This window comes from Citrus sinensis, chromosome 2 (genome assembly GCF_022201045.2).
Source record: "Citrus sinensis cultivar Valencia sweet orange chromosome 2, DVS_A1.0, whole genome shotgun sequence".
NCBI classification, from domain to species: domain Eukaryota; kingdom Viridiplantae; phylum Streptophyta; class Magnoliopsida; order Sapindales; family Rutaceae; genus Citrus; species Citrus sinensis.
The window spans coordinates 32,819,202-32,837,148 of NC_068557.1; the positions used below are offsets into that span (position 1 = coordinate 32,819,202).

Here is a 17,947-nt window from a genome sequence, read left to right on the forward strand (position 1 = left end):
TTATGTCCCAATTGCTCCCTCACAAAGAAATAAAATGGGCTTGCAACAAAGACTTGAAATTTATGTTGGTTTCGATTCTCCATCAATAATTAGGTATCTTGAACCTTTAACTAGAGATCTTTTTACTGCATGATTTGCATATTTCCATTTTATTGAACAAAATTTCTCGTCGTTAGGGGGAGAAAAGACAAAAGTAAATAAACGATGTGAAATTACATGGCATGCATCATCATAATATCATCTTGATCCTCATACAAATCAAAGTGAACTTAAAGTTCAAAGGATCATTCATTTGCAAAATATTACATATCAAATTCTTGATGCATTTACTGATTCAAGAAAAATAATAGAATCATATATTCCAGATGAAAATGCCCCAGCATGTGTTGAGATCCCTAAAGGACACACGACAAAACTAATGAAAGTAAAGTGCATTTGAAACGTGGAAGACCAATTGGCTCAAAAGACAAAATTCCTTGGAAGAGTAAAACATAAGAAAAGTTACAAAATAAAATTAGCACTCCTGAAGAGTTATTGCCAGCCAATCAAATAACAGAGATTGATCAATCAAATAGTATTCATCTCATTGACCTAAAAGAAGAAAATTTGCCAACAACGGAACAAGTATCAATTTCTCCTAAAGAGAAACAAAATAATGAAATTACGATTGGTTTTGTTGGTACAGAAAAATCTTGGGATCGAAATGAAATAATTATTGATGATATTTTTTCATTCACTGTTGCTCTTAATATTACAAATGATGATGAGGATCATGATCCAAAAACTGTGAATGAATGTTGACATAGAAATGATTGGCCAAAGTGGAAATATGCTATTCAAGCAGAGCTAAATTCACTAGCTAAACGTAAAATATTTGGACCAGTAGTCCTGACACCTGAAGATATCAAACTTGTTGGTTATAAGTGGATATTCGTTAGAAAATAAAATGAGAGAAATGAAATTGTGAGATATAAAGCAAGGTTAATAACACAAGATTTTCCTTAAAAACCTGGCATTGATTATGAGGAGACATATTCTTATGTTATGGATGCAATTACATTTCGATTTCTAGTTAGTCTTGTAGTCTCTGAAGAACTTGATATGCATCTTATGGATGTTATGACTGCCTATCTGTATGGTTTTATTGATACAGATATTTACATAAAAATCCCTGAAGGATTCAATATGCTAGAACCAAACAAATTTAAACCAAGTAGTTTATATTCTTTGAAACTGCAACGATCCTTGTATGGACTACAACAATCTGGGCGTACATGGTACAATTGTCTCAGCAATTATTTATTGAAAGAAGGATATGTAAATAATCCAATTTGCCCTTGTGTTTTTATTTAAAAATCTGAAATTAGATTTGTAATAGTTACAGTATATGTTGATGATTTAAATCTCATTGGAACTCCTAAAGAGCTTTAAAAAAAAAAAACTTCATGTTTGAAAAATGAGTTTGAAATGAAAGATCTTGGAAAAATAAAATTTTGTCTTGGCTTACAGATTGAGTATTTGTCAAGTGAAATACTCTTACATCAGTCAACATACACTAAAAAAGTTTCAAAGTGTTTTTATATGGATAAATTCCATCCATTAAGTACTCCGATGGTGGTACGATCACTTGATGTGAAAAATGATCCATTTCGTCCTTAAGAAGATGGCGAAGCAATTCTTGGTCCTGAAGTACCATATTTAAATGCAATTGGTGCACTCATGTATCTTGCAAATTGTACTCGACCTGATATTGCAATTTCAGTTAATTTTATTAGCAAGATATAGTTCTACACCAACTCGTAGTCATTGGAATGGTGTAAAACATATATTTCGCTATCTTTGTGGAACAATCGACATGTGTTTATTTTATCCAAATGGATCAAAATCTCCACTAAAAGGTGGTAGGACCAAATATATTTCACCCAAATTTTGTTATATACATGAAGTTTAAAAGAATGGTGATATAGATATTCAACAAATATTCTCAAGTGATAATCTTGCAGATTTATTTACAAAATCCCTACTAACATCGACATTCAAAAAGTTGATACACAAAATTGAGATGCGTCAGCTCAAAAAATTTTCTTCAAATCTTGAAGAATCTATGTCAAGATGGGGGGAGTTTACTTATTGGGGGAAATAATATATTTTGGAGGAAATTTTATAAGTTGTACTCTTTTCCTCACTAGGTTTTTATCCCATTGAATTTTTCCTAGTAAGGTTTTAATGAGGCAACTTTACATCTCCAAAATTATTCAAGATATCAATGAATAATATACTCTTTTTCCTTTACTAATTTTTTCTGCAAGGGTTTTTTTTTTAAGTAAAAGGTTTTAATGAGGTATATTCTTTGTAATGAACATTCAAGGGGGAGTATTATGAATTTATTAAAATAAACGTGGATGTTAATAACATATATTTCTTAGTCTTCCCACTATCTCTCATTAGCAATCTTTAACTTCCCTATAACTCCCACTATCTGATAAGGAATTATGATTCATAATTTTTTATTAATTTCATAAAGTGATTATGTAATTATAAAAGGAGAGCTCATCTATTTGTTTTGTACACACAATTGGAATGAATAAAATCACTCTATAATATATTATTATCTCATTTTATTATTTAGCTTGTGTTGCTTCTTTAATTGTGCTGCTGGCTAATAGCTTTTCTAATAATAATATAAAAAAACCAAAAAATTAAGAAAATATTTTTAAGAAATTGAAGAATAGACCTTTGGGAAGCGACGCATCCTCCTTTAACTATAAAAAAAAAAACCAGAAAAAAAGTCAAATCCTAAGAAATAAAAAACAAATACAAACCCACAAAATAAAATAATAAATAGTAAAACATACCAATTTCTTAAAAGAATAAACAACCAGCACCACGAAAAAAAATAGCACTTAAAATGCAAAAACACAGAAGTGAATATATATTCCAGAGGGTGCTCTCCTGTTCATCTGCCAATTAAGAGGGATGGTGCATAATAAATAATTATTAAGTTTGTGAAGAACAAGAATGAATGGTTCCACAGCCACATCGAGAAAGGCAGAGATTGACTTGGCAGTGGAATCGCCCAATAGATATAGTTTAGGGGCTAGCTCCTCCACTGTATAAGCTAGCGATGACGAGGGTACATATTTGACAGATAGAGTTGAGAGAAGCGGAAGTGAAGGTGGGATAATGAGCTTGACAATCATCAGCAAGACGAGCAGTGTGATTAGCGTAACTCGGCAAGGTGAAAAACGTCTCAGAGTTCAAGTCATTCAAGGCGGATTCAAGGAACTTAACAGCCTTGTTGTAATCTCGTTCACATATTCGGAGATTCTGGAGAATCTCATGCCTGCTATCGCTGTCGTTCTTGTGGAGGAGGAGTTCATCAGCTATTCTGTCTCGGGTCTGGACAGCATTCGCATAAGCCAATCCGAATGAAACATAAGCCAGCGTGTACCTATCAGCATCCGTTGTTCTTGGATCGCTGTACAGTGTGTCCACACAGTTTTTGTAGTTTGATGTTTTCTTGCACACCTTATCAACTATCTCCGTTACTTTTCTATTACCATCTGCAGCACCTCCACTTGGACTTGGAGCAGAACCTGCTGCTGCATATTCGTATTCATTATTGGTGCCCATGGACGACGATACTACCGCCATCAATGAGAGAACGCCATAAAGCATCAACAACCTGCTGCTCCCCATTATTCTTTTCTTTTTTTCGATTTCTGTGGAGAATTTTGTGTGCTTTTCTTAATTTACAAGCTAGGCAGATCGACAAAGAAAGATATATATATAAGACAAAGTGATCAATATATCCCTTTTTAATGCTACCAACTTGCATGCTCGCGTTTATATGTATCCAGTTGTCAGTCATTTCATAGTATCTAACTAAATTTGGTACTTATTACCTACCTTTTTTTTTTAATAAATAAAGAATCAAGTAACTTTTACGCATACAAGGAAAAACAATCAAAGAATTAAAAGCTCGTCTCTCATACTTGACCCATGATTAATTAATTTGAATATCAGTACTCATCCCTCCTAATATACATTTTGATATTGCTACTAATTAACAGATACATTACCTAATAATGTGTTTCAGTTTATCCTTCATTAATTTTATAAATGAATATAAATAACTTTCTTCGTCACATACATGTGCATGTATGTATATCTATGTTAATTATAGCCTGTACATACTTCATACCTGCAAAAATGAATCCATTTAGTAACTATCTCAATCAATTTAAAATATGCATGTGAATACAATAAAGAGGATTAAAGTAACGGACAAGTTAAAAAAATAAAAAATAAAAATAAACCATATATTTTTGTTATGAATTTATATCTCTGTTAACAAATGTAGGTAAATTAAAACCCCAAAAATTAACTAACCTAAATTAATTATTCTGAAATTATTGTTCTATATTACTATTCATGTGATGCTATTCAAATGATATTGTTCATTAGTTACTGTTCAAAATTACTGCATCATTATTATTCATAACATTGTCGATATGTTACTATTTATTCACCATAAATTTATCAAATGTGCTAAAAAATAAATTGCATAAAGTAATCCATGCAGATGATTTTTACGTGGTTCGAATCATAATCATACATCTATGAGCTCGTGCCCAACATTAAGTAATTCACTAAATAATGAAAAGTTTATTTCAGATTCCTTCTTAATCTTGCCACTACCTTGTTGAATCTAATTTAGTCTATCTTGCTTAGCGAGCACCACCCATTAGTCGATCTTGTTTAACGAGCACCACTCATCTTTAATTGTGTTTGTTGCTTCCTTGAGACCATTCAACATGTAAAGGAAGTATTTCACACAATGAAGACATTGAAGACGTATCGTATTTAATACAGAGAAGCTGCCAACACAAAGTACAAAAAAAAAAAAAAAAAAAAAAACAAACAACTGGTAGAGGAGTATTGTGATATACTTCCTTATGAGTCCAATAGTCCATAAATATTTGATAAACTTACTAATATAGTAATCGCCTTTATTCTGTTAGATCCGATAACCACTTTTGTTGGTACATGAATTCCCGTACGTTATTTAGTAATAATCACATGTTGCTTTTTGTTGATACTTTTGGGTTTAATTGTTAATTTTGCCTGCATATATATGATAAAAGAATGGTGGAGTTTTAGATCTAAAATGAGATCTCCCGCCAACTACACATTTCTCAGCCTGTAGATAGAAACCAAAAAGATTGTGAACGTAGTCATTTGGCAATTCTCATTCAAATCAAGATAAATTTAGATTTTAGAATAATAAAAAAAGTATCGGAATGTCTTTGAAGATACATGCTTGAGTCCGATTTGTGAAGATTCTCAAGAACAAATTAAGGATTAATATTCAAGCTCGATGATTGAACATGTATAATTTATCACGTGATTCATCTTTAATTACAAGAGTTTGGATCATTGAAATTTTTTTGAACCTTCATGCACAAACAACCTCTTGGTTATTATTATTATTATTTTCTTTCATCTTGAAGAAACTAAAGTAATCATGATAGAATGTCTAGTGAAAGAATATATATACATACATATATTGAAGATACGAAAACTAAAACTTCATAAAAACTACAGACACGTGAATACAGACAAATCATTCGCCGGACCAACGTAAGTCATCGTAATCGTGTCGTTAGTCATCGCTCAGCAGCCTCGGTGTCATTCGCTTATTGATTGAAGATGAAGAATAGATGGAGAAGAAGAAGGAACAATGAAGAAGTGAGAAAAAAAAAAAAAGAACTAAAGTAAAAAGGAAGGATTAACAAAGAAGAAGAAGTAACAAAGAATAAGAGAGAGAGACAAAAATGCTTTGAAGATAAAGAAATAGATAGAGAGGAGTTTGTTCATGAATGCGGATACAAATTTATTAATAGATAAAATAATAAATTAAATAGTAATACTTTGACGTGTACGTGTATACAAAGGAATGGGTGGGCTGAATGATAACAAACGCAATTTGACCACCCAAACCCAGTTACCTAGCCCAGCCCACAACCCGATGCCAATTCCCAAATCCCATGCCAGCCGATGACGCTTATTTTCACTTTTCTTATGGATGGATTTGTCATTTGAATCGACAGTGACAGCTGCCCTTTTATTACGTGGCCCCGCACCATCACCATGTCCATGCCGTTACAACTCTTCTTTTTAACTCAACTCTAGTGTGTCGCCACGGCAACACGACAAAAACAGCCTGTCCTGTCACTTCCGTGGGGCCAGCTGCCAACTGTTTCTTTCAATTTCATCCATCAAAATGAATGAATATGATTTATGTATTCGATGCATCATAATAAGTATATAATCCTGTAATATTAATAATTGATTTCATTCTAATCACATTTGTCATAGAGTTAACAAATCCACATCGCCACTTACGCTCGTAGTTCAGTGATGAACTATTATGGATCATAATAGAATAAAAATATAATAATATAAGTCTCATATATATATTTAATTGTAAATATTAGTATAATGACCTACTGTCATAACAGTTGTATATATCTCTTTGTAATACAATAACATGATGCTTAATCAATTCAAAAAAAAAAAAAACAAAACAAATCCACATCAACATTCATGCTAATGACTGCAGCCCCTTTCCTTTTTCATATCCTCTAAACTCATAAATTCTAAAATATTTTTAGTGAATTTTAATTCATTAATGCAGACATGACATATATAATTAAATTTGATATTACTATCACTTATATGATAATTTTTTAAAATAAATATATCTAACATTATTCATTTATTATATATCTGACCTGATACTTCTGATTTATTCTAAACTAGAAAATAGAACCGTGTTTCACGCGGCTTTAAAAAAAAAATTTAATATTATCATTTTTTCTTACTTTACACTTGATGAAACTGATAAAAAATATGAATTTTTTTTTTTAAGATGAGGCAGCCTTATAAAAAAATAAAAAAAGCTATTAGCCAACAATACAAATAAAGAAGCAACGCAAGATAAAGAATAAAATGAGAGAATATATTATTAGAGTGATTTTATTCATTCCAGTTGTGTGTGTACAAAACAAAAAGATGAGCTCTCCTTTTATAGTTATATAATCACTCCATAAAATTAATGAAAAATTATGGATCATAATTCCTTGTGAAATAGTGGGAGTTATAGAGAAGCTAAAGGTTGCTAATGGGAGATAGTGGGGAGACTAAGAGATATATGTTATGAACATCCACATTTATTTTAATAAATTCATAACACTCCCCCTTAAATATTTATTACAAAGAATGTACCTCATTAAAACCTTTACATAATTGTTATTGTATAATAACAATCAAATTAATTATGAGAAGATGAAAAGTCAAATTTAAAAGAAAATTTCTCTATTTATTAGATAATAGAGAATATACTAAGATGAGAAATGGTGATTACCACATCACCTCCTCAAGTCCCACCTTTATATATATATATATATATATATATATATATATATATATATATATATATATATATATATATATATATATATATATTTTCCTCCTAACTGATGTCCGCAGCTACACTATGGGTGGATCCGTTAATTTTTCCAAGCACCAAAAAATTATACAAAATCTATGTGAGTCGAACAAGATGGAATTGTGTGTACAAAATAAATCAAGAGATCAATGTGGCCATCATAGAACCCGAAAACAGAACTTACATTTGCCGTCTAACACAACTCATTGTCACTGGTTCTTCAACATTGCTAAAGCAAAGGCCAACAAATCAAACACATCATCTTAACTAGCTGCAGCTGGTATTCACATTTAATGATCTGGCCAAAAACAATACATATATCTAACTTCAACTCATTTACATATACAAGTGCAAATTTCCAAAAATGTTACTGAAGATTCGGAAAAATAAATAAATAAACATATTCCATGCATTACGGCTCTAAATCTATAATCCTCCTAAGAAAACAAAAACAAAAATTAAAATGTACAGTGAAAAGAATTAAACTCAGAAGCTTTATCTTCCAAACACAATAATCTACAATGACAGATGGAAGAGACCTTGAAAAATTTAAGGCCAACAAAGCAGTGTTCAGGAAACTTCAAATTCTGCCCGGACTATGGATTGATGTTGCATTCTCGCAAATACAATTGATCATAGTCTACATGTTTGGTCCAATAGTTCCTATACTTTGGTATGTTTATCTCAAGCCATGGTTTCATGTTCCCATTGTAGTGTATGACAGCCGCCCTCTCTATATCCCTCTGGTTGACACTGGGATTGTATCCAAGCCCCAGCACATGCCAAAAACGGTCCAGGGGATATGTGCGTTTCCAGAATGTTATAAGACCAGGCGGTAGTGTTCCCAGCTTCCACAATTGTCTGTCATGATTCTGTGAACAGGAATTTTACTTCAGAAATATGAACAGGATAAAACAAGTAAACTAGATATTTTAGATTACTGATGCTAGAAAATTTAGGTTTAATATGTGTTAAGAAACAATTAACTTTTTCTGCTTTGATTCTAACTGCTTGGCTGCATTTCTATTTTACTTAAGGGATTACGGTGATGTCTCTAAAATCCAAATACCCAAGGCAAGGACACAGAACCTAGGGGATTTCAAGAACACTACCTACGCAGTACCCTGAGTTGAAACAGCTTAAGAGACTTTTTTAAGCACACCATAAACTGAGTCACAAAAGGGAAAGAGAAAACAAGTCTCATATCCTAAAGTAATTTATAAAATTTGGCAAACTAGCTAACCAGGAACTAAGTACATCACTTACCATCTTCTGCCATGTGTGATACACGTCTGTGATGTTTTGCCTCCTCCATTCATCCAAATCAAAAATATTCATTCCATATGCCCATCCACAAGCACGGGGGTCAAAATTCTTTGAAATAAGAGGATTTGAGAAGTTGAGATATCGATCAAACCGATGGAAGGTTTCTCCACAAGTCTCTACTGCACCATTGACTTTACCCTTCAAATCAATAGACCACAGACCACTGAGATCCTTTTGCACCACTACATCATCATCTAAGAAAAGCACTTTGTTAAGCCGTGGGAAGACCTCTGGTAGGTAAAAGCGAAGATGGTTCAGGATGGACAAATACTTGGGGTTCCTAAACTTCAAATTTGAATCAGAATTTGCTCGATGTGCCCTAAAGTAATAGTCTATCATAGATTGAGAATTCAGCTGTTTGAGAACTGGACTATAACTTGAGTTCAGCCACGTAAACTCTTCAATATTCTGAACCTGCACAGTGGCTCTGCCTGGTGGATTTGCTAGAAACCACATCCTCATGGCAGCATAATTAAGCCTATCAGTGACGATGTGGAAAACATGGTTTGAAGGGTGCTGCAGAGGTTCAATGCAACATGGTGAGTTTGACATGTCAACAGAAAGTAAAGGCCTTCTTTGGAAAGATAGTAAGTTGATTGATGCTCTAAACCATCTTTCCAAGAAAACAAAAGAATAGAGAAAAGAGATTGCCAATTTCCTTATGTTTTCCCCTATCTTCTTGGCAACTAAAGGAAGAATAAGTGCATATTTTAGAGAAGAATATATTACCTTAGCATGGGTGACAGTAGAGTTTACGACAACCGCTGCTGCCAATACATTGTCTGAGAAAAGGGCATAATGGAACAGCCGGGGATCTTCTAATTTCTCTTGATTTGGAAAGTGCCGTTGGGAAGAATTTAATGTATAGTACTCAGTGGTAAGGCGTAAGGGAAGACAATGAAGACCTTTAGGAAGTGTTTTTGCAGTTAACTGAGTCAAAAACAAGGTCTGCTTCTTATGCACCCGGAGCTGCTCTTCTGTCGAATGAAGCATAGCTCGAAGTTTCTTTACCACAGCAGCACAGTCATCTTGAATCTGCTTGCCCTTGGCCAACGATTGCTCCATTGCCTTCAATCTATCATTGGCACTGCATACGTAGATAACAAGATTTAATGGTTAATGCAGACAGAGCATTGACAGTCCATCTAGAATTTGAATATTTACAAAAAAAGATGTCAAAGTATTGGCATGTGTAAGAAGAAGACTCACATCCTTGGCAAATCAGAATCTTTGGTTGCATCACCAAGTGCACGTTGAACCTCCTTAATGCGCAGTCGAAGCTCCCTTACAAAATTTGCATTGTTTCTCATGGCTGGAAGTGAAAGATAGACTTTTGCCTTGATGAGCTGATCTTTAAGCTGACGTACCCGAAAATCTGGCGGTGTCGTTTGTTCAGTCTGTTTCTCATTGTTAATTTTTGTGGGCTCTTTCTTTTCCAAAACACCATATGTAAGAGATGATTCCTGTTGATGCTTTGTATCCTATATAGGCAGAAAATCAACAAATGTGGATCAGGAAAAAAAAAAGATTAAATCTAAATTAGATTCAAGATTTCATTTTATCCACAAGGTTTGAAAGTGTGCTCTTTCAAGAAACTATTTGATATACTGCAAACGAGAATATTTTTATGATGCTAGAGCACTTGATGGTTCAAAATTTATATTGAGCTCAGCAATTATTTATCTGTTAGCCTCTGAGTTCATAGAGGGGCTTCCCTGTCCAGGCAGGAAAAAGAAAACTACAAAGTCAAAAAGTATAGCTTCAGTCACATTGCCACATTCTAGAGGTAATATTTTCTAAATCTAACTTGTAGTGCAAGAAAATCCACCTAAAAAAGGGAGTAGGTCAATTTGAGACCAATGGAAAAATGATAAGCTGTATCCAACAATCTGGAAAAAAAAAGAAACCCCTAGCATAAAGACTATTTCAAGCATCAGAAGCCCATCCGCAAATAGGGTAAACCACAATTGTCATAAAACAATGAGAACCAAAAGAAAAAACAAAGAATTCATACTGGAAATCAACCCTAAATAAGAATCAATAGTAGACAACGAATTCTAAAGCATTCGTTGAATCAGATAAGATAGATGCATAATAAATAATTACAAAATTGAAGGGTAGCCATCAAAGACTTTTCTATGCAAATGAGCAACAGCATTTTGAATTGAATAAAAACTGAACATGGAATGATTAAAATGAAATTACCAAAATTTGAGAGTGATGGGCAGAAATGTGATTGTCAGATGCCTTAATCTGCTCCTGGTCAGCATGCTTGTTGATTTGGGTTTTGGTTAGATCAGTGACCTGTCTGATAGGATTATCTGTTTTAGACTGATCAAGTCCATTAGTTGTAGCAGATAAGACTCTGGCAGATTTATGCTCCCATGACCCTGCTCATCACCAATTCAACCCATAACACACAAATATTACAAGCTGTCCGACAACAATGCTACAGATCTTTAATGCATTAACATAAAGAGCGCTATTAAGAATTTAAAAAAAAAAAAAAAAAACCTTGAGATTGAGACTGAGAATGAGCTGAATGTTGAGCGATTTTGTCAGAAATGACGAGTATGGGTTGTTTAAGACTGAGGGTAGTGGAAGATTCCTGTTTGCAGCAACAAATTAGATAGATGGAAAAAAAAAGAACACATAAAATTATAAAAGATGTTTTTTTTTTTTTGTTTATTTATTTTATTTTTTTAAACCACTAGATAGAGAGGTAGAGAGATATTACAAGAAGAAGAAAAAAACCTGAGGAAGAAGATTTAGATGTCTGGCATCTCCACCGACAGTCTGAAGAGAAATAACAACACGGGAAAAAGTCTTAATAGGATGATAAAATAAATGTCTAATGCACGGTTTTGCAAATGCAACGAAAAGAGGGTGAGTAAAGCAAACTTACAAAAGCTGTAAGATCTTCGAGAAATTCGCCGCTTTCGGCTGAAAAAGAAACCCAGAAGAACAATGAATGTTGGTTAATTAATTAATTAATTAATTAATTAATTAGTCAATCAATTTAATGAAGAAGAGGAAGGAATATGAAAATTGAAAGAGCATACAAGAAGAGGGATAGGAATCCTTGAAAGTGGAGGTGAAAATAAGAATAGGAGCCAACACCGTCGCACAAAGCATTCCCACCACCAAATTCCTCGTCTTCATCCTCCTCTCCACAACACTTTTTTTACTTTTGGATCCCTTTTGTGGTTTTTGTGTGCTGATGCTGCTGCTTCTTCTTCTTCTTCTTCTTCTTAATTCTTATCCAAAAAGCTGAAGAAGAAGCTACCGGCTGCCGATTTAATTTTATTTAAACAATTATGATGGTGCGAGCCACCATCATTCTCTCCCGTATGGACGCGTTTTGTTTTATGAAGAAAGAAGATTGAGATTCATTTATCTTTCTTATCATCTATCATCACTACCGAGTTTATTATGAGTGTGTTACCTGGCTCTGGCTATAATAGAATAATAAAATATTATTATGAATTTATTTATAATAACATGGAATGGACTGGACCGCGGACGACCAGTAAAGAAAGAAAGAGCCAGAAAAGCGTCGGCGAAAATGATGAATTGATCAACAAACAATTTTGAGTGATTTAGTTTTAAGCGTCCGTCCGTGTGAACGGTGTGATGTGAGAGAGAGAGAGAGACACACACACAATTAATTAATTAATTAATTAACTGAGAATCATCAGATCACAGCAAGCAACAATACACCATAATATTATTCACTCACAAGCTACATACATACATACATACAAACAAATAAGCACGAGCCTTTTTCTTTTTATTTTCTTTTTTCTTATAAAAACAATTTTACATATAATTTTGTTGTCAACACTCAACAACGATTGATTAGTGAGTGAATAGAGGGTAATGGGCTGGGTGCCCTAAGTAATGGGCTTAGAAAGACCAATAAATAAATAATAATGAGAAAAGGTGAAAAAGCAGCAAAGTTAATAAGTAATGTATTGTTTTCCCAAAATTTAATTGACCACGCCACGCCACGCCACCCAGACGCGTAATTCATTCTCATTTGTGCCGTGCGTGGTCTAAAGACTTGGCTGCACGCCTGCACCTGCATGCCGCGTTACATATATATAAAACAGTGACAACCATTCCTACACAATTCATTAAAAAAAAAATAAAAAAATCACGTAACATTAAACATGTCATCATGTAAACCTAAGTTGACAACTAAGTTTAGCTGCCATCAATATCATGTATTATCAGTGGATATTTCAACTTAAATTTTTAACTTAAAATTTAAACATAAATTTTAAATTATTGGATTGTATATTAAAAGTTAAATTAGCATTTAATGATGACTATTGATTTATTATTAGATTTCTTAAAATCAATAGGTCAAAATGGTGTTCAAATTTTAAGTTGAAATATCTCCTTACTAAAATAAAAGGAAAAAAAATACACTCCAATATATTGTATTTTGACATTTTATATTTTAAAATATGTGTTTTTTAATATATATATATATATATTAGCTTGTTCAAGAGATTTTCTTGTGTGTGTGTGCGCGCGCGCATGTGCGAGTGTGTTTTAATTAAGAATCTCCAGCTATATTAAAGTTAAGGATAAGGTAAAAGGTCAAAACAAAAAAAAATTACATGCTCTAATGTAATATATTTTATCATATAGTGGATTGAAATCCACGTATGTTTTTTTTTTTTTTTTTTTTTTTTACCTTCAAGTATCCTTAATTGAAAATTCATTGCACACACACGCACACGAAACTTCTCAAGTGTGGATGCTAAAACACATATTTTATTGAGACGAAGCTAAATGACAAGAAAAATAAAGACTCCATTTCACTTTCTTGTCATTTAGTATGTGAGAATCTGAATTTTTTTTAAAGTTCTTTTAGCTCCATTTGCATGAAATCAACATTTTAGCATCGCATTTATTTATTGTAGAAAATATTTTTTTAATAAGAGATCTTTAGTCATATTAAAGTAGGGAACAAGTTAAAAATAAAATTTACATGCTTTAATACAAGTGTATTTTATCTTGTAGTATATTAAAATTTGTATTCTTTAGTTTTTTAACTTATCTATGATTTTATTATGGTCAAGTACCACTAACCGAAAGCCTAGTTATTAAAATGAAAAATAAATTAACAGATAATAAAAGTACAAAATCCAATACATCACATAATAAATATATGCTAAATTAAGTATGTTTTACTTCTTTTTTAAATTTATTCTTTACTTTAATAACTTTTGGGATTCTTGAGTAGATAATAGCTCTAGACTTAATTTTATAAGGGGTAAAAGCTTGTTTAGTCCTTATATTATGGGATTAGTGTCCATGTAGTCCCTATATTTTTTAAAACACCTCAAAACGTCCATGTTGCTAAATATTGACACTCATACCATTATTTTTTTATTATTTTTAACTTACTTTTACAATATTACACTCTTAAAGTAATGTTTTTTTTTGGATATTAATAAAAAAATTAGATTATCAAACTAAACTTAAAAATAAAATAAAAACAAAAAAGGTATATACTAATTTTTGTGGAAGCTCACGTATGTTTAAAAAATTAATATTGTAAAAAATTACATTATCAATTTTTTTAGAAAAATTAATATTTTAACTCAAGAGAGTGTTCCACAAAAATTAATATATTTTTTTGGTGTTAAACTGGTAATTTAATTTTTTTTCTTTTTAATAATGTCTAAAAAATATTATTATAGTTTGCTAATATTATAAAAATAAATTAAAAGGAACAAAAGATATTGGCAAGAATGTCAATAATTTAATGACATGAATGATTTGAGGTATTTTAAAAAATATAAAAATTAAACAGATATTAATTTTAAAATATAAAAACTAAAGGAGCTTTTAACCTAAGTGTATCATATAAAAGATTCAAAAGGTAGTTTAAGTCAATTGTTTATCCCACTACAGATGACATGAGAAGATCTATTAAATTGATAAAATGAAATTGGAATTGGAAACTAATAATAAAAAAGGTGTCGGCAACTGAAAGCAGTGCTCAACGGCTACCACTGACTCGGTTGTTTGTTTTGTTGGTGTTGGGACCAGACCAATTATTATGCTTGTTTTATTTTACCTCAAAATTCAAAAAGTATCACTCATTTGTGTTTTATATTATTATTATTATTATTATTATTATTATCTCCCCTCATTTGGGCTTTTTATACATTTCGAAACAGAAGAATTGCATTGAATTTTTTTTTTTTTTTGTTTTATTTCTTTGGGATGAGGGGGTTAATGGGTAAAGACTTTTTATGATCAACAAGATTTGGCGGAACTGTTGTGTTGAGGCCTGATCCCGAGGGAGTTGCACTTTTTATTTATTTATTTTTTGAAAAGGTAGCGTTGAAACACTTTATCCCAGATAAAATGTGATCGTTGCTCGCACATTTTGAGGCGGACAATATGCCTCAGTACCTCTCACCTCCACGGGTTCTCATAAGTCATAAATTTCTAATTTCCTTTTTTTCTCCATTTTTAACGACCCAAAAAAAAAAAAAAAAAAAAAAGTAAAGAAGACTTCCACTTTGTGCTCAATATGTATGTGGGGCGAGGAATTCTAATAGAACATCAAAGATATTATGCTTAATTAATGTATATATATATATATATGTATGTTATATTTAGTTTAATTAAATATAATATGATAATTTTTTAAAATAAATACACACATAATAATACATACATAGTGATTGAATAAAATATTTCTTATGTACTCCAAATCTCTCGTGTGGGGACGTATTGTTCTGATTTCGACAAATGCCTTTATAATTGGTCTCATACTTGTTCGACTTTCCATTCCATGGACTAAAAGTTGAAGCCAATTGTATCTGCATCTGGATCTGTTTCGACGAGATTGGGCCATCGGAAGCCCATTGCTTGCATTTCTTGTATAATTTATGAGGAAATAAAACAACCAACTTCATCATCGATCTCAATGGATTAGTCTTCACAATTCCAAATTGAAAATGCTTAGTAAGATAGATATCCACAGCATGATATTATTAAGTGTCCTTCCTTCTTATATTATTATCAATGATTCCTAATTAAACTAAATACCAAGTTAGTTGAAATTTAAAATTAAAACTTAAATATTGAAATACCTAACATTACTCTTCATTTTCTTCCTTTTTTTTTTTTTTTTTTCTCCAATAAGATAACAAACAAACAAACAATCAATACACATTATGATCAGTAATTGAAACAACAATTAAGAGAATAGTAGTATATAAAAATGGAAAAGGAATGACCAAAAGGCAAAGCAAAATTGATGAGAAAAGGGTTGGGTTTTCCTGCCCATCCAATCAAATTTTAATAAATGAATAGGACGCGCGCAGATGGAGTGAAAGTGGGTCTCTAGTCTAGTGTGTGTGGGTGTTGAAGCGGCTGATTGAACATGGAACTCCAAATGCTGCCATCCACATTCCCAATTTCTAAGTCGTCGTCGTCGTCATCTTCTTCTTCTTCTTCTTCTTCTTCACCTTTGAATGGGAATGCACCCTCAAACTTATAGTCCGGAATATTAATATTAACATTCGTATTCGTATTAATATTCATTGTAGTTGTTGTTGGTGGTGGTGTATTAGCAGCAGCGGCGTCAGTAGTTTCAAACAAATTACAATGGGTGGTAAATTCAATGTCATCATGGAGTAAAGAGGAGAAGGTCATGTCTTGGAATAAATTCCAATCTTGTTCTGATTTAGAAATAATGCCGCCATCATCATCATCATGGAGCCATGGGAAATCAAATACTCCTAAACCCAAATACTTATCTGATGATGATGATGATGAAGAAATGTGGCTACTCTGATCAGCCTCCACCTCCACGTGCCCTGATCTCTCCTCCTTCTTTGCAGCACTACGCTTCACAAACTTTTCTTTCTCTTCTTCTCCTCCTCCTCCTCCTCCTCCTTCTTCTTCTCTTCCTCTCTTCTTGTTTTCCCATTCCATTTCGCAATCACAAATTAAGCCTTCTGCAAACACGCACATCATGTGTTGTTATATATAATACACACCCACATAGCTGGCTCATTCGTACGTGCATCATGCATGTGTGGCCTCACCTTATCAGGAAATCGCATATTAACCTTGAAACTGGAAACAAATTTACAAACCCCCTGCTGCCCCATCCCCATGCATGCATGCATGATGCATTGCATTTCAAGAATGATTAGACAGGAAATGGATTTCCAAAATATCAATAAATAAATAAATAAATAAATAAAAAGATAGCAGTTCGTTCGGTAATGAATTGAAATCAATTGAACATATTTTATTATTTTTCTTTTTACCAAAAGAAAGAACGCAAGACATGTAATTAATACCTTTTGAGTTGTGATGATCGATCTTATTAATCTTCTTATGTTTAAGAAGAGACCGGTGTTTGGTTGCTGAGGATTGATGATGATGATGATGATAAATTGATAATTATCAAACCTGAAATTAATTAAAACCGATTTTAAGCTGAAAAACCGTTTCAAACACACACACACACACGCGCATTACACATTTGCACATTTACGCGCAGAAAAAGAGAGAGAGAGAGAGAGAGACCTGCTGCTCACGGCATTTAACCAACTGTTCAGCGCCTGTCCCTCTTCTAGTCCTAGTAAGAAAAGAATAAATTAAAATTAAGAAGGATATGGTTATTCCTTCTTTTGCGTAGGTTTTTCTCATCTCTCCTCTCATGAATTGATAATTCTAATCTGATGATGATCCTTTGGTCTTTGCAATCTTTCTTCTCTATTTTTAGTTTAATTTAATTTCCCAAGTAGAAAATAGAATTTGTAATTAGCTTCGTGATTCCTTCCTTCCCACTGATCTGGTCCTCTTAATTTGTTACTCCTTGTTACTCACCACTAATGTAATGTAATGCTTTTATGTATGTATGTATGTATGTACCTCCTCATCCTCTTCTATTCCAATTAATACACTATCCATAAAAATACATTGTATTGTATTAAAGTGTACTTATACACACACACACACACCTGACACCATTACTATTAATTGCATACCTAACCTAACCTACATATAATTATAAAGTATGCATGCTTCTCTCTCTCTATATATATATATATTAATATA

General features: G+C 32.4%; 3 protein-coding genes across 3 annotated transcripts; all 3 read right to left on the bottom strand.

The window, feature by feature from the left end:
• Nucleotides 1–2,383: 2,383 nt before the first annotated feature.
• Nucleotides 2,384–3,729, bottom strand: LOC107175442 (pectinesterase inhibitor). The gene has a single exon (XM_015526851.2). The coding sequence runs from the start codon at nt 3,697–3,699 to the stop codon at nt 3,091–3,093; it is 609 nt and encodes a 202-aa protein (XP_015382337.1). The 5' UTR covers nt 3,700–3,729; the 3' UTR covers nt 2,384–3,090.
• A 4,042-nt stretch (nt 3,730–7,771) lies between these two features.
• Nucleotides 7,772–12,450, bottom strand: LOC102626644 (probable galacturonosyltransferase 4). The gene is made up of 9 exons (XM_006467174.4): nt 11,902–12,450; nt 11,745–11,782; nt 11,594–11,635; nt 11,354–11,447; nt 11,045–11,229; nt 10,049–10,320; nt 9,569–9,926; nt 8,780–9,355; nt 7,772–8,385 (listed from the first exon to the last, which is right to left on the bottom strand). Exons 1-9 carry the CDS (start codon nt 11,999–12,001, stop codon nt 8,110–8,112), a joined length of 1,941 nt encoding a protein of 646 aa, XP_006467237.1. The 5' UTR covers nt 12,002–12,450; the 3' UTR covers nt 7,772–8,109.
• A 3,551-nt stretch (nt 12,451–16,001) lies between these two features.
• Nucleotides 16,002–17,812, bottom strand: LOC112497328 (uncharacterized). Its single transcript, XM_025095677.2, has 3 exons — nt 17,414–17,812; nt 17,185–17,296; nt 16,002–16,833 (listed from the first exon to the last, which is right to left on the bottom strand). Exon 3 carries the CDS (start codon nt 16,808–16,810, stop codon nt 16,217–16,219), a length of 594 nt encoding a protein of 197 aa, XP_024951445.2. The 5' UTR covers nt 16,811–16,833; nt 17,185–17,296; nt 17,414–17,812; the 3' UTR covers nt 16,002–16,216.
• Nucleotides 17,813–17,947: the final 135 nt, after the last annotated feature.

Excerpts from the sequence above, each read along its gene's own strand:
- LOC102626644 (XM_006467174.4), bottom strand. The coding sequence starts at position 12,001 with ATGAAGACGAGGAATTTGGTGGTGGGAATGCTTTGTGCGACGGTGTTG. Across the intron at positions 11,448-11,593 it reads ATCTAAATCTTCTTCCTCAG|GAATCTTCCACTACCCTCAG; the intron begins GTTTTTTTCTTC and ends TGCTGCAAACAG. Across the intron at positions 11,230-11,353 it reads TTCTCAGTCTCAATCTCAAG|GGTCATGGGAGCATAAATCT; the intron begins GTTTTTTTTTTT and ends GGTGATGAGCAG.
- LOC112497328 (XM_025095677.2), bottom strand. The coding sequence starts at position 16,810 with ATGGAATGGGAAAACAAGAAGAGAGGAAGAGAAGAAGAAGGAGGAGGA.
- LOC107175442 (XM_015526851.2), bottom strand. The coding sequence starts at position 3,699 with ATGGGGAGCAGCAGGTTGTTGATGCTTTATGGCGTTCTCTCATTGATG.